Raw genomic sequence first — 23,453 nt, 5'->3', positions numbered from 1 at the left:
GTTATTGCTATTGAGTGATGATTACATTACATCCTGGAAATATTACAAAATAAACATTGTTTTTGTATAGCCTATGGCCACCAAAATAAGCTGGAAATATAATATTTCGATGTGGTGTCATAATTAAACTTAATGTTGATATGGCACAGTGACTTGTTAAACCTCTGGTCTAAGTGGGTTCGTGGGTTGAGCTGGATTCCAAAGGGTTTGTTAAGATTCCCCACAGACATGGAAAGTAGTGAGTCAGTTAGTTGTGCTGCTGACCCTCCAGACACTCACACCGCATGTGTTGGTGGTGTTGGTATCTGCAGCTCAGGCCAGCCTACATAGCATGGCGGTGGTGGTTGTAGCCTCTGACTACTTCACAGACTGTTTCCTGGTTTCATCTGAAGTTAGTTTTGGGCTTGCTTTGGTATTTCTCCGTCTTTCAAGTGAAGATGGACAGCAAAGAGGGAGAGAGAGAAGTGTGCCAGGCTAAGAGAGAAGGGGAGAGACATGCAGCAAAGGTCGTCATGAACGGGGCACTGTCAGGCCAAAGCCTATATGTGGCATGCGCATGGACCACTAGGCCAGCGGGCGCCTTGCAGACTGAGTCTTAAGACTGTTTGCATGCTGTGAGTCTGTAACTGGCCTTGATTCCTTAAACTCGAGGACGTGCAGAGAATGTTGGAGAGGCAGGGGCTGAAATGCCCTAAAAGGGCACTTTTGGCCCAAAATGGCAAAAATAGCTGATCTAAAAGCTCACACGTCACGTTGTAGAGTGTTGAGAGCTATTTTCGGGTGCGACTCGAACTCTTTAGCTACTGAAGATGTGGCGTTACGTAGAACATGGATTTCTGCACAGAGGACAAATTCTTTCAGCGTAAAATGCTGCGTTCAAGTTCAGGAGAGTTCGGAAAAAGGCAATTCTCCTGAATGCTGCCTTCGGGTATGGTATGGAAAGGAATGGGGGGACATTTGCATTTCTTTCACCATAGTAAAATCATGGTCTGGAGAGGTCAGTCTTTTACAGACGGGTAAAAGGCAGGGGCTTTGATGTCTGTGCACGTGCCTGCTTAAACTACTGTCGGTAGAGCATGCTCAGATCGGGACGATCAGTGCTATAGTATTTTAATTACAGTTGTAAAACATTAAAAATAATGTGTTAGTTAATAGTTACTATATAATCCACTATTTGGCTGTACGAGAAATACATACAATTGATACGTTTTGATTACTTTTCATGTAAGTCGACCGTTTAGTTGTAAGGATTTGTAGCTCGTTGGAATACATGGCAAGGATTATACTTTCATTAAAAAATGATGGGAGAAACATACCTATCTATTATTTTGAAGAGGGGGAAGGGGGGGGGGGTGCTCTACAGCTGGTACAGCTGGTACATTTGGTACACGGTCTAGCTAGGTTTCTGCTCATCCATGCCACAATAGATTTACCATTTTGGTTATTTGGAAATATTACATTTTGAAACCAAGTACTTCAAGGTCTCCATTATTGCTGACAGAAGAAAGCATGTTGTATTCTGCTTGTGCAAGAGGCCAATGTTCTCACTAGTGCTGTGATGCAACCTGCTATCTTAACTTAAGCCAGATTCATTACACTTCGTCGCACAACAGTGTCGTGTGTGTGATCTTGTAGGTCTGCTATTTTTGGCGTGAAAGAGCATAAATGAGGCTTTATTCTTAGGGGTCTTGCCTAGCCTGACACTCAGTCTGAATTTTCATTTCGTTTCACTTCATTATTCAGACTGAAAGCCCTCCCCACGGCAGCAGTTTATGGGATGGGTGTCGTCAAAGCGGCAGTCTTCGGTGATTGGTATATTAGCTTCATACCAACCAATCAGAATAGTAGGAAAGCAGATGACGTTGTTGTCAATCATGTGGCTATGGCTAACCCGTTTGCTAACCAAACAAACACAGCCAACGAGCGCTACTAGTATGTAAACAAAAGCGGTAAAATATGTCGGATGATGATGTTTATAAAACCTCTCGTGTCTGTAAAGAAACTAATCATACGGTCGTGAGTTACCGCAGTGGGGGCAGCCATGTTTGTTGTCTGACGCTGTTGAGTGACGGAGCTGATGGCCAATCAGCTTACTACTTGGCTACGTTCGGATTTCCTTACGTAGCTGACACCGTCGTCGGGAGAGACTCCAGACCTGAATCGCCAGAACATATTTTCTTAACCCATTTAGACCTGAGGACGCATGTGTGTCATATTATAGCTTTAAACCCATTTTGGGCGGGAACCCCTTTTGGTGTTTTAACTAAGCATTATGTTATACTTTAGCTATTGAAAAATAGCAGATCTACAAGCTCATAGCGCGCCACCGAGTGGCGCGCTATGAACTTGTAGGTCTGCTATTTTTGAAAAATCGTAAAAATGCGGCACAAATCTTTGAATATATATTCTTTCAGAGCCAACGTTTTCTTTTTTTTTGACGTCAGGCCTGAATGGGTTAATGGGCGTGGCTAGCGATTCAGGGCTGGAGCCAGGCTAGGTCTTGCCAGAAGTTCACTACATCTGGAATAGAGCCAGACTGATATATCGGTTTGGCAGATATATCAGCCATTGTGTGACTCTTTTGACGACATCGTCAAAATGTCTTCGTCATTAACACGTTTGATGATATTTAGAATTGATTTTGCACTTTTTGACAAAATATTGATCTAAAAACATCGGCAATGGATTTAGGACTCTCCAAAATTGGGATCAACATCAGACCCAGTATTCTGGCATCGTTCGGGCTCTAATCTGGAAGTCTCATTTGGTTGAAGAGCTCTGAATTTTGAAGCAATTCCTTAGCCGTTCTTTTTTTTTCAACCTTCTTTTTTCCCCCAAAACTTTGCTAAAAACTGAGAAATCAAATATAGATTTTCCTCTGATGTTGTCATCTCATCTCTGCAAAACAAAAATCAATGTCCACGGCCCGTCGGTCTGGGCTCTCTGCTATCACCGCCATCATGGTATTTTCCCTTCATAATGCTGGCTGTCATTTTCAGTTGGTGGGTCATTAATTATTGAGTCGACAAGATGCATGTTCTGTCTTGTTTGCCAGATGAATTATCTGCACCTATGATCCCGGCCATATATTGTAACGGTATCCAAACGGCCTTAACTCTCCTCGACGGCCTGAGACGGTGGCCCTAACCAACGGTTAAGGACAGAACCTCTGTGCTTCTAATCAGCTTAAATGCTGGCTTATTCAAGGCCCTCTTTCAGAGCCGAGCAGCTGCCGTCGGCCAGTTTGAGTAGAGGGTGTGACTCCTGGCACGGGCTCGGCGATGCAGGGAGACCGGTTGGTGATTAATAAATGTCAACTAGACTTTGGAATCTGGGGAGCCCAGTCTGATGGCTTTGTCCTGTGTTGTGTTGTGTTGTGTTGTGTTGTGTTGTTCACCAGCGAACTTCATCCAGGTGGCTTGGTCATGCTGTCATGCTCTCATCCACCCACCCCTCTCTCCCTCTCTCGCTCCCTTTATGTCTCTTCAGCTCCTCTTACGTCTGTCCTCTTCGACTTGTCCTCTACGTCTGTGTCCTCGTCCCCCCTCGCCCCCCCTCCTTCTCTGCTCCTGAGCTCAAGGTTGCAGATGTTTTCTGCGCTGTTACATAAAAATAAAATAAAATTAGACCCTATTCTGGAGCTAAGTTGGCAAATAAATAAATAAAACGTATTTATATCTTTTGGTATGGTCAACGTGTTTGCTCTGATCTGCTCTCCCTCCTGTCTTTTTTTGGAACGGGGCACCAGCATTGCTTTGGGAATTTTTTTGATGTGAGTGAGAGATAATGTCCTCCAGAAATGAAAGGACTATAGGCAAAGTCAATCCTGGCAAGAGTGCAAGGTGTTTTCTGCTGAGCTGTGTGGGTACAGTACGCTACATCTGGCAGATAGATTTCTGTCAGCAGCTCTCCAATGACACGGCTGCCTGCCTGCTTTGCGAGGAAGAGGATCAGATCTAGTGAGTCCATGTTGTGTGCTGGCTGAACACCTAAGCGTACATAGTCAGCTTCTAAAATGGCTGCCCTTGAAGCACAGCTCGCAGGAGGATCTGAGCAGCTCAGAGGCTGCCTGTGAGAGCCCCAGCTGAGCACATGAAAGCATTTACACAAGCTCACCCATTAACTTGGTGTGGCATATAGGACTGCCAGGCTGAGGAGAGACACACAGCCGACACTAAAGGCAGATGGAGCTACATCTAGGCGGTTTCGTTTTTTGCCCTATTCCTCGCACATTCCTCTCCCCTCCTTCTCCTGGAGGATTCTCTTGATATCCATGTCAAGGAACCTGGCATTAGAAGGCAACTTTGTTCACACCAGCAATGAACTGCCAAGAGAGTAGGGTGGGGCCCCTCGCGGGGCTGTAACCCGACCCTGAGCAACAATGGAGCCCCTCTGGTCCTGCTGGGACTCACTGGCAGCTTGGCCTGCTCACATGGAATACTCAACTGTCTGGCTAGTTGGGTGAAGGCCTGGCTTTTATATGTGATGAAGATGGCAACACAAACTGAATATAGCATTGATGTTTTGAATGATTTCCATGGTGAAACTGATAATGGTAATTATCATCTTAAAACCCTATGCTATGTTCAGCGGAGTCCCAAGGAACTCAACTACTAAGGCCCCCTCCTGTTTTTGCTCTACAATATATCTTCGCCGAAAATAGGCAAACTTGAGCTTGTAGATTGGATATTTACGTCAAATGCTCGCCCCAAGAACAGCGACGCTAAGTCATTGGATTGGTTCTATCCTAGGCTAGCACTGGGTTTGTGATGCACCACTATGAAGTTTCTCTCCTGTCGCAGGTTGTTTTTCCATACAAGAGGGAGAAATGCTTGCACAGTGCTGCTGCATATGGGTTGTGGTTGTACTATAGGTTGGTTTCGTGCTGAAGGTTGTTGTGTTCCAAGATGCCATTGTACCACCACAGGTCCAGAGGGGTACAAGTTGGTGGAATGCGGTCCTCCTCCTATTAATGTCGGTGGGTGGAAAGTTCTGCGGGGGGAATACTGAACATTTCTCGGCAGCTTGCAAAAAATAATTCAACCTGGCCAAGCAGAGACTACATCTTGGCCTTAGCAGTAGGTGGTCTCTGATGCTGGAGAGTGGCCTGGATTTGAATCCTGGGTAGGACATTGTTTGAAGTCATGGATTGCAAATTTCAAGCTGTTATTACCAAGAACAATGCATAGGGGTTGAATACTTCTGCAAGCATAATCTTTTCAGTTTTTTATTTAAAAGTTATGTTGATGAATAATTTTGGCTTTGACAAATTACTGTTACTGCATAATGTTCTGAAATTAAAATACTGTCTGGAAAGAATATGCAAATATAATCTGTAATCCAGTCAAAGGGATAACCTTTAAGGGGTGGGGGGGGGGGGGGGGGGGGGGGGGTTCTGTAGTTTTTGTTATATATTATGTCTATAGTATGTAAAACAAATACCATATAGGCCTACTGTAATATAGTGCAATCCAGTATAGTAAAGTGAAAGCACCATTGATTGCAACAACACGATTATATTTGATAATATTCTGGTTAGCTATCATAAATGGAACACCACATATGGTATGTGTGAACAATAAGATGTGAAATATTACAGTGTTTGCCTGAAAGTATGAGCAGATGACCAAAGAATTCATCAAATGGTGATTTAGTTTGGCTCGCACTGGCAGGAGCACATCAAGCCATGACCATTTTGAATGCTAATGAGTTATATTTAAATGAAAAGTGCCCTGCTGGGTCAGCAAACAAAGCAACTGTGTGGACACGAGGAAAAACCTATTGGAGGAAAAGGCTGCCATGCTGCCTGCCACGCAGGCTCTGATAGTTTCTTTCTCTTGCGTTACAACACCTGTCTCTCAGGTTTACAGTAGAAAGTGGATTTCATAACATTTGGTGCCCAATAGACACACCAAAGGACAAGTCAAAATCTCAAGGGACACTATCTGTATCTGTGCAAAAATAGTACTAAATAATACAATAAATTACAACATCAACAATTATAATATAACATTTTATTTATTTTTTGGTTTACGTATATTGTAATAATTTATAAAATGTGGTGGTTGTCACAAAATCCCTTGGCACACCTGCTCTCATGAGAGTGAGATACCGTTCACTGTTTCTCTCTCACTAGTGCGTTATATTGACAATATGAGTACCATCTGCAGAACAAAATCGACCTAATATTATTTTGTTTTTTTTAAGTATTAGCTTTAACTAGGAGTTCAGAACTAGCCCACACAAGACCCACACATTTGTAACATTGTATTTTTTATTTATTTATTTTACAGTGGTTGAGGTCAAGCAACAGTTCAAAGACACAAATCCTTAATCCCTGTGTCTTATTTGAGACTGTTGATAGTCTGGTAGTCTGCTGGCCTACTACCCTCTGTCTCCATCTGTTGCTTATCCCAAAGTAATGAAATGGGACAAATTAATAATAATATAATCATCCCCTTCGGTCCCTGCATGAACCATGGTGGCCATTTTCCTCTTATGTCAAGTTCAGAGGTGAGACTCTAAATGTTTTAGAGTAAAGCTACTGTACGTTTTCCATGATGTCCAAACAAGTAACTAACAATCTCAACTCGAGGACATACTAGCACAAGGCAGGAATATTTCTAAGCTTTGAACACACACATACGCGCACACGCACATGCGCACGCACACACGCACACACACACACACACACACACACACACACACACACACACACACACACACACACACACACACACACACACACACAGCATTGTGCTTGATGGAGTTGTAGAAATAGCTCCATCCTCTGGTGCAAGTGAGTTACTTCATGACTGTTCTCAGGTATAATCAGGTGTGTTGTGGAGTTCACTTAGGGCCCTATCTTGCGCCACCCCTTGCCCCCAAGTGCAAGATATAGGGCTAGACTCCACAACATGTTCTACTACCGTTGGTCTCTTCGGCCTTTCCAGTGCTGTTTGAGAGTGCGAAACTGTTTTTCATAACAGTGGTAGAAGAAGTACCCTAAAGTAAGACTGGCTTTACCACACAATGTAGAATTGTAAAGGTCCTATATTAAAAATGGAGGTGTAATTTCAGAAAGACATAGGGGGTGGCAAAAAAAAAGTTACCATAGCCCCATTTCTAAGATGGCAAAAATAGTGGATCTACAAGCTCTCAACGTGTCGAGCTTATAGATCAACTACTAGATCACTATTTTCTAGAGATGCAAAAGCAGCAAATGTTTGAAAATGTTCGCCTAGAATGACATTCCCAAAATAGGGTTGCCACGGTGAAAGTGGTTAATAAATGAATGGTTGCATACAATAAAATGCTTACCTAAATTATAACACCCAAATGACGCCCCTGCAGATAATTATGCAGAATGTCCCATTTCACACTTAATTAGCAAGCTCTACAAGCTCTCAACATGTTGCACTATGACTTGTTTTGAGTTGTAGAGCTTGCTATTAATTGCCGAATAGCCTGAAGTATCAAATGGGGCTTAATTAGTAATTGCTTATATATTTTGTAATAATAATACGTCTGCAAAGTATACATTTTCAAGTTAATTGTAGTGGAGTAAAATATACAATATTTGCCTCTGAGATGTAGTGGAGCATAATGTATAGGAAAATGGAAATACTCTTTTTAATAATAATAATAAATAATAATACCTCAAGGACAATACTTGAGTAAATGTACGTGGTTACTTTCCTCTACTGTCTGCAGGTGCAAAACCTTCAGCCTTGCACTTTGTGTCATGAATCATTTTTCATGTATGTTATTTCCTTTCTATTTTTGTATTATATTATTATTAACATTAAGATCTGACAAATACCACCTCAAGATTGGAAGTTTTTTTTTGTGCTATATACAAGTCTCTGTTGGTGCAGTGTCATGTTAATAATTTATTTAGGAACCTTTCTCCCATGCATCATTATAGCTTAAACATTGCACGTGTTTCTACCTTAAACATTGCACGTGTTTCTTCAGCCTGTGCATTTGATGAATGGTGCAAAGATGTTTATGTCATATTTGATTAATATTTTTACTCAAAGGTCTAGCAAACAACAAAGCCAGCATGGGTAGTTAACACGGCATTACGTTATCACTCACCCATCTGTGGTAATCCGCAAACAGTTTAAATTTTCACTAGCTTGTAAATGGTTGTGAGCTTGTAAATTGGCTATTTTCGCCTTTGATCGTATGAAACGTATATAGGGCTCAAGTGTTTCAGTAGACAGATTCATTCTGTATCTGTTTGGAATGTAAATCAGCTAGTATGAGAGAAATATATTTCCTGAGAATGAATGGACCTTATCCATATGAAGTCCTCGAGATATTTAATATCTAGAGGACTTCATATGCACAGATTCTGTGTATGGATGGACTTCCTGTGCGGCCAGGCGTCCGATCAATTGTCTTTTGCGTCTACATCCTTGTACAGTGTACTGTACAGTAGCCTTGGTATGGCTGAACCCCCTTTGTGGACTATTATTAAACGTTTGGTGAGGTTACCTGAGGTATTCATGGAATGCACTATAACTGAGGCTCTTCTTTATGTAGAGGACACAGCTTGTATCATTAAAATCAGCATCAGCACTTGATCGAGCTGTCTCACTGCAGCAGCATCAATACATCCTCAAGGGAAGCTACCTAGGACTGCATTAGAACAAGTATTGTAATCTAAGGCCGACCGGCGGTGGTGAACAGTATCGTAATCCTTTTTTTCCTTCTTTTTTTAAAAGATATTTTTGGTGCTTTTTCTGCCTTTTATTGGATAGCGTACAGTATGGTGACAGAAAATGGGGAGAGAGATGGGCGGGGGTTGACACGCCTGATCAGGCTGGTTTAGCAGCCTAGGTGCCCAGACGGCTACACTAGCCGCCCGGGCCATCCAGTACCGTAATCTTACAGTGCCGTTACTTGGCAGTAGGGAAGAATGGCAATGTCTGTCTGTCTGTCTGTCTGTCTGTCTGTCTGTCTGTCTGTCTGTCTGTCTGTCTGTCTGTCTGTCTGTCTGTCTGTCTGTCTGTCTGTCTGTCTGTCTGTCTGTCTGTCTGTCCGTCCGTCCGTCCGTCCGTCCGTCCGTCCGTCCGTCCGTCCGTCCGTCCGTCCGTCCGTCCGTCCGTCCGTCCGTCCGTCCGTCCGTCCGTCCGTCCGTCCGTCCGTCCGTCCGTCCGTCCACCTCTTAAAATGTATAAGAATGGCAGTAATTTCTTGGTATATTTCAGTTATTTGTCATATCCAATGCCAAAAACACAATTATTTGTGTGACAAACAATCCTGACAGCCCTACCAAGCCTATCCAAACCTATCTGGATTGTCAAGGAATTCGCCGTGCACCTTCCTCATGCTGCCCCAGACGACAGGCCCCTGCTGAGGGTGACATACATGACCTTTCCTCTAGTGCCACTGCCACTATTGGGACAGCATTTCTAGTTGGGTGCATTAAGGACTGAGCTAGCTGGCTAAAGGAAGACTATGCTAGCTGCTGCTGCTTGTAGACTTTAGGTCAGCCTGTGTACACCAGAACAACCACACACACCCCCCTGGTCGTACAGGTGTTTAGTGTCGAGACGGATGTGTCAGTGGCTTTTTATGGCATTACGTTGAGATCAAGAGCTTATGATCCGTGATTACTGTAAAGTATCTTCCAAATCTATGTAGCTTATTTATTCCAACCAGATCACACACCCAGTCCATTTATTCCCTTTGTATTTCCTCACAGAACGTGACAGTATTTGTAATGAGGATTTTGTATTTATCCCATCCTCAATTTTTCCAGTGAACCATAATATGTTTTTTTATCATATTATGATAAAATCAGGACTTTGTGGCTAAAAGAAATATGGAATTAAGTCCTTTTGAATAATCTTCATGATCCACACACAGTCCATTGCTATTTTACATATTTTCTCAACAGGTTATCTGTCCTACAGGACTAGCAAAATAGAAAGATTAGAAAACACTGCTTCGGTATTTTATCCCACCACTTAAGCCCTATGCACTTTCTGCTGTTTTTTTTCTAGTTTAGAACTTCTAGAAATTTGTAGAAATGTGTAAAAAGTTTTAGATTTTTCTCTGCTTATAATCCCACGCACCAAATAGGCTAATGGTTAATTCACCTTCCTGATCCACAGTCCTTTATTGTTACATTATAACAGGTAATATGTTATATCCCACAGGGCTAGCAAAATACAAAGATTTGATATTTGATATTTCATTGCGCGTTGAAGTCAGTCAGTGATTCTCTACAGAATATAAATGCATGTGCTCGCGGCACACTAATGAATCAAAATCTCAAGATACACCTGTCCTGTATTCGTAGCAAAAGATAGCCGATCTGTAAGCTCACAAAGCACTGCATTGCAATGCATTATACAAGCTTGTAGATCTGCTATTCTTGCTATTTATTTTAGTTGCATTACATCATATTGCAATAATAATGTGTGGCTTTCATGAATCACACGGCACACCAGTGTGCCTTCTTGCCCCCTGCCGTTTGGGAACCTCTGCTCAACACAATCCTTAACTTTAGCTTCAGCTGCATGAAATCACGTTAGATTACCGAGTGCCAAATCTCCCTCAGCAAGCAAAGCAGATTTGCTTCTCTTGGCTTCCACTCTTGTCAACATCTAAACTAAGTTCTTCAGGGTTTACTCCCATGGTTGGCCTGGTAACTAGAAGTGCAACTCATCCAAATATAGAACACACCACTGGTATTTCCCTGAAGTATTGCCACCATGCCTCCGTCTGAGGTGACTGAGGAGAACAAACGGTTTCATATTCAACCAGATCACACATGTCTGAAATGAAACAGAAGTGTTTCATTCACATTTCAGACATGAAACACACAGTTTCATCATGTCTGTTCTACTGACGAGGATGAAGGGCTTTTCAACAGTGCTTCATCGAAAACAAGTTTTACGTAATTGACAGGATATACTTCAGAGGAGAACTTTGTGGAAAACAGGATGGAGAGGAAGCCAAGTGACACCACGCCACAACACAGCACCTCTCTCCACTCCTAAAACCCTGTTTGCCTCTTCCTGTCTCTTCCTCTCTTACAAACCTTTGGAATGAACATCCAGCACCAAGTATCGAACTAAATGGACTCTCTGCCAGACCACACAGGAACGTTTTCTTTAGGAAGTTAATTTCTCCTGAGATAATACTTTTAATAGAAAAGATTACACTTTGTGATCTGTTTGATGGGGAGACTAGCTAGAGTACCTTTAGGTCCTAGACACAGTACAAACCAAGATTGGACCTCTTAAAACTAGGACAATCCTTTGACTTTTGGTGGGATGTTTTCAAACATCCGAAAAAGTGTGGCCACTCCCCAAGGACACTGTCTACTCTTCCTGAATTGACTGTTCCATTATTACTTACATTATTACTTACTATTACTATTATTATCACATATCTAAGCTCTCACTGGCCATTTTCAGCTAGTTTTATGGCTAAACATGGCTCCTTCTTCAACTACGTTCAGTGTCTGCTGGCCTGCCTGTCACATAAGCCCAAGATTATTGTACAATCGGAGAAGGAACTCTTTTGTTGCCTATAAGCAGCAGATCTTTTTCTAGGCCTCCTCAGCTCCAGAGCGGAATAATTCCAGTGTCGCTTATTCATCATCACACTACGGACGTCTGTGGAAGACCTCTCGGCTATCGCTGCTTCCCCACAGCCCGACTTCAAAGACTCTTACCTTTTGTTGTCAAGGTAACGAGTCGGTGTGGCTCAAGCTCCCTTTGTTTCTGTCCCTGGATGATGCTGGTGACAAAACCTTCTGCCGCCCCACCAGTGGCGTGCACAGATAGACACTAGGGGGTGCTAGAGCACCCCCTGCCCTTTTGGCAATGTGCCCTTTTGAAAAAAAAACAAAAAAACTTTTTTTTTTTTTTTAAATAGCAGACCTACAAGCTCGTAGCGCGCCACTCGGTGGCGCGCTATGAGCTTGTAGATCTGCTATTTTTCAATAGCTAAAGCATAACATAATGCTAACACCAAAAGGGGTTCCCGCCCAAAATGGGTTAAGGCAACCGGCCGGTTCCACGCGCTGCACAAGGTGCCCTTTTTAACTTGAGCACCTGCCCCTCTAAATGTCTGTGCACGCCACTGCGCCCCACCATGAGAACCGAATCCTTGAGGTCCACCAACAACAAGCTGCGTGTCCCTGTGAGGACCCGGCGGATGAAAGACCTGATGTTAAACTATAGTGAACAGATACCGAGGGTTTGGCCAGGATTGTCACGGTTTCAAGCTGGGTGTCCAGAGTCCCGGCAAATATGGCCTAAACTCTCAAATGTCCTGGATTCCAGCGCTAATTGTCCCGGTTTTCACCACAGTCTTTTGACTGTGGTTTTGAGTGCTTACATGCAGTAGTAGACGTTTAATGTTCTGTTCTGTTGGAAGGTGCAGTGACTACTAGGTGTGCTAAGTGCTAAAATAATAGTCAAATAAATGGTCTATATTTGAGCTATTTTTGAATTTTGATTAAGGGTACTGGTCTGGGCTTTTGAAAATATGGTCACCCAATGAATTAAAATGAACTTCTAACCTGTCAGGCTGTCATCTTAGAGAGACTAAAGATTAAGCATTTGATGATAATTTCTTTTCACAGTACAGCTAGGCCTACCTTGTCTTGTGTACAAGTGTTACCATAGTTACATCTTTCAGCTGTTTTTGAGTGGTGTAAACCACTCCTACAACTGGCTTTGTTAGTGCAGAAAAAATGAGCATGGTTGCTATGTTCACCCTGTTCACCCGGGTATGATTTCCTACACCTGGCTTTGTTAGTGCAGAAAAAATGAGCATGGTTGCTATGTTCACCCTGTTCACCCGGGTGTGATTTCATTACGTCAGACATGATTTCATTACGTCAGACAGGCCTTACACCACTCAGTTCACACGGGTGTGATTTTTTTTTCACACTAGAGAATTACATGAAAAAAACAAAAAATCACTCTCACCAGCTAATAAAGCTTGATACATTGCAAGAACTTGATATACAAACAATGTTCCTCATTAACTTTTGCATAATCTCAAATATATTATACTGTATACTGTAGGCCTATCTATATATCTCCAAGCATAAACTAAGCTTGGAAACCGTGTATGCACATTAATGTTTGATTTGTAATAACAACTGCGCTCATCCTTTCTTCAGCTGAAACTGTTAAAGGCTGGTAAGCGAGGCTATAACAGCTGACAGACAAAAGAAACAACCAGGGTTGTATTTGCCCCAGAAAGAGCATACAGGGTTGGAAAATGCTTGTCTACGCACCAAGTCTGGGAAACAAATTTGAACTTTTTAGACAGCTGACTTTAAATGACATTTAACATGAACTAAGGTAGAGGCTGTAACGGCTAGATGAAGGACTTATTATTACATGTGACCTATTGGTGTGAGTTTTTTTCTTTTGTGGTTCTGTTCTTTTTCATACATTATAATATGTGACCGGGTCTGGCAAATAGGCCCTCATCTCGACCAGAGTAATTTTTCAGTTTTTTACAGATTATTAAAGTACAGAATGTAAGCTTTTATATGATGTATCATTCAATGAAATTGGAAAATATTTGAAGGAGATATGACCATTTTAAAACGATTGTGCCGTTTTACCCAAAGCTGAGAAAATCCCCTTTGAATGTTCACAACATTTCAACACCTAGAGCTGGCTAGCCTACTTTGACTTATAAATGTATACATTTAATTTGCCCAAATCAATAATCTGTTGGAATGAAAACCTCCTTCAACATTCAAGCTGTGTTAATATGAAAAAAAAAACGAAAATCAAAAAAAATCTAGTTTATTTTAGATTTTCTGTCTTTTCATTATAGGCGAGATGAGGACCATTTTGCTAGACCTGGTCACATATTGGCCGGTGACATTATGATTATTTTTGCATGTTCTGAGTGTTCACCACTGCTCCATCTCAACCCAGTAGTTTTCCATCAGCAAAGGGCTGATTGAGTGTCACTCCGGGTGTTTAATGTCACCCATACCATTGTTCTTGCACCCTGAAGAAGTTTTGTCTGTCCGAAACGTTGGTCTCATCTCTGTGTCCACAATATAATGTTTGGCATTGGCAGCTACGAGTGTATACATTTTTTCATTATTATGATGAAATATGGTCTCAAGTAGTGTTAGATTGTTTCAGACCATTTGGCGTGGTTTCATTTACCTTGAGCACATCAGCGAGAATGTAAATGTGAATGGTATTAGTCACCTGATTTTTTAAAGATGGATAAAAATGTAAGTGTGAGTGACTTCCACATGGGACTGTCCGATGCTTGTACTTCTACAATCATTTGAAAACTTTAGTTTAGTTACTTTGTAGATTTTGATTATTATTTCAAAACATACATTAACCACTTCATTTTGGCCATTTGAAAATAGCAGATCTACAAGCTCACAATTGTGACTCATGTGAACTTGTAGATCTGCTATTTTCAAAAGATTTTTTTTATACATTTGAAAACTTGAAATGGGACATTCTGATTATGCTAGTCACCGTGTATCTCTCTCCTTTCTGAAACCCTCACCCCCAGCAAGTTGCAAACAACAAACGTCAACTTTTTTTTTTTTTTTAAGATATTTTTTTTGCGGCTTACGCCTTTTTATTGGTTTTTTGAAGGGACAGGCTGACAGGAAACGGGAGAGAGATGGGGGAAGACATGCAGTAAAGGCCGTGTCGGGCTCGGGAGTCGAACCCGCGGCACACTGCGACTGGATTACCAGTCGGGTGCCCAGACGGTTACGCCACCGCCTGGGCCAACAAACGTCAACTTGAACTCATATTGTCCTCTTTGTCCTTTCCCAGGTGTCCCTGATCTTCCAGGGCGTGGTGGTTCCACTCCTCCAGGATGGAGGTGTTGCAGTGTGACGGCTGTGACTTCCGTGCCGAGTCCTATGACGACCTGAAGAGCCACATCCAGGAGGTGCACACTGCCTTCCTGCAGCCGGCCGACGCAGACGAGTCCGAGTCCGTGAGGGATGATGAGGAGGAGGAGGACCAAGAGGAGGAGGAGGAAGAAGACCAAGAGGATTCTGACAACAAAGAGGACATGGATTGTTCGCCACCTCCTAACGCGGGACCCAGTAAGTGTTGTTTAAGCCCAATATTCATGCTTAGTTGCGCGACGGTGTCTTCGTGGCGAGAACAGCCGGCCTACAATTTACAATTACAATTTAGGCATTTAGCAGACGCTCTTAATCCAGAGCGATTTACATTAAGCAAGAACAAAAAGCATGGGAATACATTACATATGTAAAATACATTTATCGCGAAACATGCGTAAGCTAAGAACGTGACTAGAACATATCTATATAATTACACTATACATATAAACTATAACTAGAACATATCTATATAATGGCCTATAAGCTCACGACGCGACGCAGATGCGTGACTTTTTGGACATCGGATATTATTATACTCGGCCCATTCTCTGTGTTTTTTTTTTATATATCATCATTCAACTAGTAAAAGTTTAAGGTTCTTTTGTTTCATCTTAAGATGAAAGAAAAAAAGAGCTGTAAACTCTTACAGTATCTACTTACTAGTAGATACTGTAAGAGTAAAACGTATGTTTATTCAGCTAACTTCAGACATAGGTTATAATACTAATAATAGTAAAGAAAAAAGGAAGATAAAGAGAGAAACAAACAAACATAAAAGAAAAGTCAGTAGCCATGATTGATCATTCATACAAAAAAGGCATTGGTTAACCTCCGGCTGTGTGCAATGACCTAAAGGCAGAACGAATCATGGAATCAAGAAACAAAGGGACAATTGGAGACCTTGTAGGGTATTTTCACAGTCAACTGCAAGACAAACCAAAGTCATTTATTGTCTTGGTCTTTTGTCTGATTTATAATATTGGACACGGCCTGCCGTAGCACACTGGGAGGCGTGGGTGTTCAAACGTTACTTTCAATTAGGCTATGTTCCGAAATGTGACTATTCATGAACGGGAAAGGGAAGTTTCATGATCACTTGATTGTGCTTCATGTTCGGATGAAAGGCCACAACAAAGTTGTTACAGACGAATTGGGTCAGTACTCAATATCGGTACAGACTCTAGAATACTGGTTCATCTGACTTTTTCCCACCTGAGGACGCTTACTGTTGTTCCCAAGTGCCTACAGTGCTTTCAATTTAATTTTGACCAAACTGTCACCTGAGTTTCAAAGTTGGTTACAGCAGGGGTTCGCCAAATTATTTTAGGGGGTCCCCAAATTATTTTAAAAAAAAAGAAAAAAAAAAGATTTTTTTTTAAATTTTATTTTCACGATTTTTCAAAAATAGCAGATCTACAAGCTCGTAGCGCGCCACTCGGTGGCGCGCTATGAGCTTGTAGATCTGCTATTTTTCAATAGCTAAATTATAACAATGCTTAAAACACCAAAAGGGGTTCCCGCCCAAAATGGTTTAAGGTTATTGTAGCAGTCAATTTATATTGGGGGTCGGGAGGGGGCGGGGCGGGGGTCCCGAGACATTGCCAAAGCATTTCCGGGGGTCCCCGGCCAAAAACGTTGAGAACCCCTGGGTTACAGCAATGATGCACTACATGTGAGAACAAAAAGCCAAAGTCACTACAGAAGAAGTGGAGCAATTCATTTAATAATTGGGGCAACAATGGACGTACATAAAACTCATTCACCAACTGTGCGTACTGTATATACTGTATATGATCACTTCCATTTGCCTTTTTTTCCCCCTCCCATCTGAGTTTGTTCTTTGGTACGATTAAAATGTACTTGTGTGTGGAGACACGTGGGAAGTTATCATGCTGTTGTGGCTTGATACAGTACTTGAATTGTCAATTATAATGACAATTTAGACATTTAGCAGATGTTCTTATCCAGACAGAGCTACTTACACTGAGATTTATGTTCTTTGTATTTAAGTCAATAGTGACATACCTCCTACTACAGTATGAGCAACAAAATTATGTTTTTGTAGTATTTGTAGTATATTTGTAAACCATCAGACTTCTCATTATAATTAACAATTATATTCACAATCCCATACGGACACTCATCATAGCACGCATATGCCGTGTTGGTGAGCATCATAGGCTTGTTAGTGAACGCATGAATGGCATGCCTATGCCTATTCTGGGGGGAAATTTCACCAAAAATAGCCGATCTACAAGCTCAAAGCAAAGAGCACGTCGATACGACGTGCTCACAACGTGCCGCCGCGTTGTGAGCTTGTAGATCGGCTATTTTCACTACTTCTTCTTAAATAAAAAAGTCTCCTTCTATTTAGCCTAGAATTGGACGTCTCGATCAGTGACAGAGGGAAGGTGTACTCTACAGGCCAAATAGTACACTGCCGTACAATTGTTTTTTGTTTTGCTTTTGTAATACTTCTTGTTATCAACAACACTAACACACACTTTTTTTCTGCTTTTCTTTTTTTTCCCTTTCTTTCAGGTCCCAACTCCCATGAAAGTTCCAGTCAGACATTACAAAAACAAACGGCTGAATCCCTCCGGTTTTACCAGTGTAAGTTCTGTGTCCGTTACTTCAGATCAAAATCCATCTTGAGGAATCACAACAAAAAGGTGCATAATATACAGGAAGATTCGGATATCAGCAACTGCTCCGTCCCCCAGGCATCTAAGAACCCCAGTTACACTATCGTAATGCACAATGACGGTTCTAAAGTGTACTGCTGTCAGTTTTGCACATATAAGTCCCCACGCAAATCAAGAATCATGAAACACCAACTATATCATTACAAAATGACCTCTGAAGGTACGGAGGATGCTTCAGCACAGGCTGAGGCAGAAGAGGGAATGGAGGCATCCAGTGAATTCCTCAAGGGAACATTTGCCTGTGAATGGTGTGACTATCAGACTAATCGGAGGGATAGCTGGACTGATCATGTGGTGAAGGAGCATGGAGACAAAGTGAAGATAGTTTCCTGTAGCGAAGAGTTGGACGGCGAGGCGAGCACAAGCTCCTCCAAACCAAATTCGCCCTCCTCTTCCAGAAGCCCGTCGAGGTCAAACATGACACCTAATGATGTGAGCGCAAATGAGGGATCCACAGTACAGACGCCAGAACACGACTCGGGGAAGCCACCTGCCGACATCCCGACCTTGTTGCACGCACACATCTCTGCTGCAACACCAACACCAAACCGCACTGGCTCCTCCATTTTGTCCAAGAGGTTTTCCGCCGTGTCAAATGTCTCCGATGCTGCCAGCGAGGTGGACGCCAGCATGCTCAACGACGAGGACTCGCAGAGCAGCTTGGAAGAGAATGACGAGGATCTAGGTGACATAGATGACCCCAGCTATACTGGAACGCTGTCGGCCGACGTCAAGGAGCTTTTGACTGACGACGAGAGTAACAAATTACTGGAGACCAAAGGGATACCGTTCAGAAAGTACATGAATCGCTTCCAGTGCCCCTTCTGTTCCTTCGTTACCATGCACCGACGGAGCATCTCCCGGCATATCGAGAACATCCACCTGTCTGGCAAAACCACGGTGTATAAATGCGATCAGTGCCCGTTCATATGTACCAGCCCACTCAAACTAGGTACACACAAGCAGAGCCACAACTCCTCGGACGTGGACACTATGGACCTGACAAGTGATAGCCCAGAGCCACAGGACGACGCTGCAGCAGCAGACCCGGTAAACGGAAGGAGTGTAGGCGCCAGAGTCAATGGGAAAAGAGCGTGCACCGCATTTAATGATTTAAATCAGAATCCTCACCGCTGCACGCTGTGCAGCTTCTCCACCACCTCGCTAAAGGGCCTGAGGGTTCACCAGCAGCATAAGCACTCGTACTGTGATGACCTCCAGACCACAGTCTTTGAAGGCCAAGGGACTGACCAGCCAGACACCGAAGAGGACAGTTCCCCAATCTTTCTACAAAAAACCCAAACCTCCATTCTTGGTCTTGCCACCAAAAAGCCCCTTGTGGCAGGGAAAAGAGCAAGGAAGTCCATCAATGACTTGCCTTTGGATTTGTCTTCAGTTAAGAAACGAACTAGAATTGATGAGATTGCAAGCAACCTTCAGAGCAAGATCAGCCAAAGCCAACAGGATATGATAATAAACCTAGATGACATGGATGAGGAAGATGGGGCAGAGAATCACACCGGTCTCGATGACGACGCGAGCAGCCATAGCAGTAAAAGCCGTTACAACGCACAGCAACTTAAAGTAAGAGGAGCCGTCAACTCTCACGAGAGTGGCAGAATAGGCAAAAGGAAAAGCAACCCCAAGTCTAAATCTAGAAACATTCCCATCACTCTGACACTCTCAGATGACAGTGAAAACGTGTCCGCTGACCCTAATGACCTCCACGACCAGAATAACCAAGACAGCAGGGACACCTTCCAGGAGAACGCAGACTACACAGATCAACCTGGAATAGCACGCTTCTACTGTAAACACTGTGATTACCACAACAAGTCAGCCCGCAGTGTCAGCACCCATTACCAGAGAATGCACCCGTACATCAAATTCAGCTTTAAATACATTCTAGATCCTGAGGATCAGAGCGCCGTCTTCCGCTGCCTCGAGTGCTACATTGAGTACTCAAATTATAATGATTTACACGAACACTATATGGAACACCACCCCGAAGCCAGCAATGTCCTCAACTTTAATCAGCCAAACCTGGTGTACATGTGTCGCTTCTGCTCATACACAAGCCCCAATGTCAGGAGCCTAATGCCTCATTACCAAAGAATGCATCCCACTGTAAAAATTAACAATGCCATGATCTTCTCCAGTTATGTGGTGGAGCAAACTCAGAAGGGCGGAGAATCTCAAACACTGAGGGAAATATTGAACTCTGGTCCCAAGAATTTCAATTCCACCACCTCCACCCCAAGGTCCTCTTCTAGTCCGGCACCGAAAAGCACCTCCAAAACCCCCGAAGCCACCGTTGCTGAGACAGAAGCTCTGAAAGAGGCGGTGGCTGGAAACGTTGTGATCTACGACTGCGACGTGTGTTCCTTCTCCAGCCCAAACATGCACTCCGTTTTGGTCCACTACCAGAAGAAACATCCAGAGCAAAAGGCGTCTTATTTCCGCATACAAAAAACCATGAAGGTCATCTCGGTAGATAGCTCACAACCTGCCGCCAACTCTGCTTTCAACCTCAGCGTTGCCACGCCACCGAAGCCCTCCGCCACCTCCTCGTTGTATGGATCTGACGAGGACATCTTCTACTGTAAACACTGCGTGTACAGTAACAGGTCTGTGGTGGGCGTGCTGGTCCATTATCAGAAGAGACACCCAGAAGTAAAGGTGACGGCAAAATACATCAAACACGGCGCTCCCACTCCTGGGCTGATGAAACTAATGGACGAACTGCAGATCGCAACTCCCAAACAGTTCCTGAAGCAATTCCACAATAATGGACATGATGCATCTAGTAGCTCAAGTCCCAAAACTGGAAGTGGAGACAAGGGAGAGGCTGAGATGCTGTTCTTTTGCCAGCACTGTGACTATGGCAACCGTACCGTAAAAGGAGTACTCATTCACTACCAGAAGAAACATAAGGACACCAAAGCTAACGCAGATCTCGTACGGCGCCACACGGCGGTTGTTCGGAGTCAGCGTGAGCGTGCTCAGATGGGACAATCGGCAAATGTGTCGTCTGTCGGAGTCGTGACACCGGCAGCGCCCCCAGACCCTGAGAACTCTGCGAGTCTCCGCTCGTTAAAGTGCAGACACTGTTCCTACGCCTCCCCCTATGTCTATGCCCTGAAGAAACATCTGAAGAAGGATCATCCCACTGTGAAGGCCACGGCAATGACTATTTTACATTGGGCCTTCCAGGATGGCATCCTAGAGGCTGGTTATCATTGTGAGTGGTGCATCTATAACCACGCGGAACCCCAGGGTCTGCTGCTGCATTACCAAAGACGCCATCCTGAGCACAACGTAGACTACACATACATGGCCAGTAAGCTATGGGCTGGACCCGAAACGACCCAGCAAGAGGGCAGCTTAGACACTAAACACTACCGCTGCAGAGACTGTGCTTTTGAGGCCTGTACCATATGGGATATCACTAGTCACTACCAAGCAGTTCACCCGTGGGTCATCAAAGGGGATGAATCTATACTTTTGGATATTATCAAAGGCAATAGGCCACCTGAAAAGCTGACGCAGCCAATGGCCAAAGAGCATTCGACGTTCAATTTCCAGTTTGTTGAAGACGATGGAGCGCTGGTCATCGCTACCCCACCCCAAGAAAGTGTCTCCCACCACTCGCATTCACGTCTGTCCATTTCCAACAACGCATATCAGTGTACTGTTTGTTTGTCTGAATACAACAGCCTTCATGGCCTCCTTACACACTATGGGAAGAAGCATCCCGGCATGAAGGTAAAAGCTGCAGATTTCGCACAGGAGGCCGACATCAACCCCAGTTCCGTTTATAAGTGCCGTCACTGTCCATATGTGAATTCTCGGATCCACGGGGTCCTTACTCACTATCAGAAACGACACCCGTTGGTGAAAGTCACTGCAGAGGACTTTGCAGATGACATAGAGCAGATCCCAGATCTAAACGAAGGAGACGACAAGTGCAAAACGCAACGGCAGGGCTACGGAGCGTACAGATGCAAAATTTGTCCCTACACACATGGGACAATGGAGAAACTCAAAATCCACTACGAAAAATATCACAATCAACCAGCCACCGATATCTTCAGTCACGCACATTTCTCCTTCAGTAAAGACTCAGATGCAGTAGGGGAATGCAGTTCAACGAGTGTGTCGTCGGCGGCACCCCAGGTCCTATCAGACTTTGAACACGCCCTCTCCCAGTTCCCCGTCAACAAGACAGAGAAACACACTATTTTCAACTGTCAGCTGTGCAAATACTTCTGCTCCACTAGGAAAGGCATCGCGCGCCACTACCGCATCAAGCACAACAATGTGCGCGCTCAGCCCGAAGGCAAAAACAACGTCTTCAAGTGTGCCCTGTGTCCATACACAAACCCCATACGCAAAGGCCTGGCGGCACACTACCAGAAGCGGCATGACATCGACGCCTACTACACCCACTGTTTGGCCGCCTCCAAGACGATGACGGACACGCCCATCGTCAAAGTGACGGTGCCCTCGTCGACGGAAGGGGACGGCTCCGAGATGAGCGAAGAGCTGCGTCTGGCCGTGGAGAGGAAAAAGTGTTCCCTTTGCAGTTTCCAGGCCTTCAGCCGCAAGAGCATCGTCTCGCACTACATCAAACGCCACCCGGGCGTCTTCCCCAAGAAGCAGCATGCTAGCAAGCTGGGCCGCTACTTCACCGTGATCTACGCTAAAGAACCGGAGGAGGAGGAGGATGACAAGGACGACGTGAAGGCCCAAATTCGGTCCAAGGAAGATGGCGGCGACGGCGAGTGGTTGCCGTTCAAGTGTCTGAAATGCTACCGGCTGTCCTTCAGCACGGCCGAGCTGCTCTCCATGCACTACAACGACCAGCACGGCAAAGACCTGAAGAGAGACTTTGCGGTGTCGGTCGGGCCCCCCGGGGAGGAGGAGGAGGACCTGTGCTCTTCGGAGTCGTACCAGTGTTCTCACTGTGAGCTGACGTTCCTGGACCTGCCGGTGCTCGCCATCCATCTGATGAACCACATAGAGGACTTCGAGAAGAGGGCCACGCGGCAAGAGCGGAGGAGGAAGCAGAAGACCACAGACCTGCCGCCCGACGCCAAGTCCGACAAGGTTAGTTAGATGCAGAAGTTCATACAAGTGTTGGGAAAAGTACTCAAATTCTTTACTTAAGTAAAAATATCAATACTACAATATAGAGATACTGGTAAAAGTCCAGAATTCAAAATGTACTTAAAGTACCAAAAGTAAAAGTACTCATTATGCAAAATGTCCCATTCAAATGTATTAAAATCTTATGAAAATAGCAGATATACAAGCTTGTAGATTGGCTATTTTCAAAGGGCTGAAATGTATATGGGGCTGAAGTGTTTAATGTATGTTTTGTAAAAATATTCAATCCATCTATATTCAACTAGTAAATAAAGTTTTCAAATAAATGTAGTGGAGTAAGAGCACAATACTTGTCTATGAGATGTAGTGGAGTAAAAGTAAAAGTATTGGAAATTGGAATTACTCAAGTAAGGTACCTCAAAACAGTACTTAAGTAAATGTACTTAGTTTCTTTCCACGACTGGTTCATATTCCATGATCAGAAATGTTGTGTATATGAGAAGAACTACACCATTTTTGTGACATCATAACCCCTACCCAATTATCATACAACACACAGTGGGCGCGGCTTAAGCTCAAGGTGGGTGGTGCTAAGGTGAAAACCAGGTATATCTGGTGCGTGTGGCCACCTTTTTTGACCCCCCCCCCCCCCAAAAAAAGAAACGTCCTCCTAGTTTATTCATAGTACCTGATGTTCATTTTTTTTGGGGGGGGGGGGGGTGTCTCATCACTTCATCTTTAAAGTG

General features: G+C 43.7%; 1 protein-coding gene across 1 annotated transcript in view; it reads left to right on the top strand.

The window, feature by feature from the left end:
* Positions 1-23,453, top strand: part of znf462 (zinc finger protein 462) — a 77,800-nt gene that overhangs the window by 22,810 nt on the left and 31,537 nt on the right. Inside the window, exons 2-3 of the mRNA XM_079523596.1 lie at positions 14,814-15,091; positions 17,435-22,707. Coding sequence (XP_079379722.1) covers positions 14,857-15,091; positions 17,435-22,707 — 5,508 coding nt within the window. The 5' untranslated portion in view covers positions 14,814-14,856. The remainder of the gene's footprint in view (positions 1-14,813; positions 15,092-17,434; positions 22,708-23,453) is intronic.

This window comes from Electrona antarctica, assembly GCF_951216825.1.
Source record: "Electrona antarctica genome assembly, chromosome: 16".
In the NCBI taxonomy this organism is placed as follows: Eukaryota; Metazoa; Chordata; class Actinopteri; order Myctophiformes; family Myctophidae; genus Electrona; species Electrona antarctica.
The sequence above is the reverse complement of the archived record's forward strand: the minus strand, read 5'-3'. Positions and strand labels throughout refer to the sequence as shown.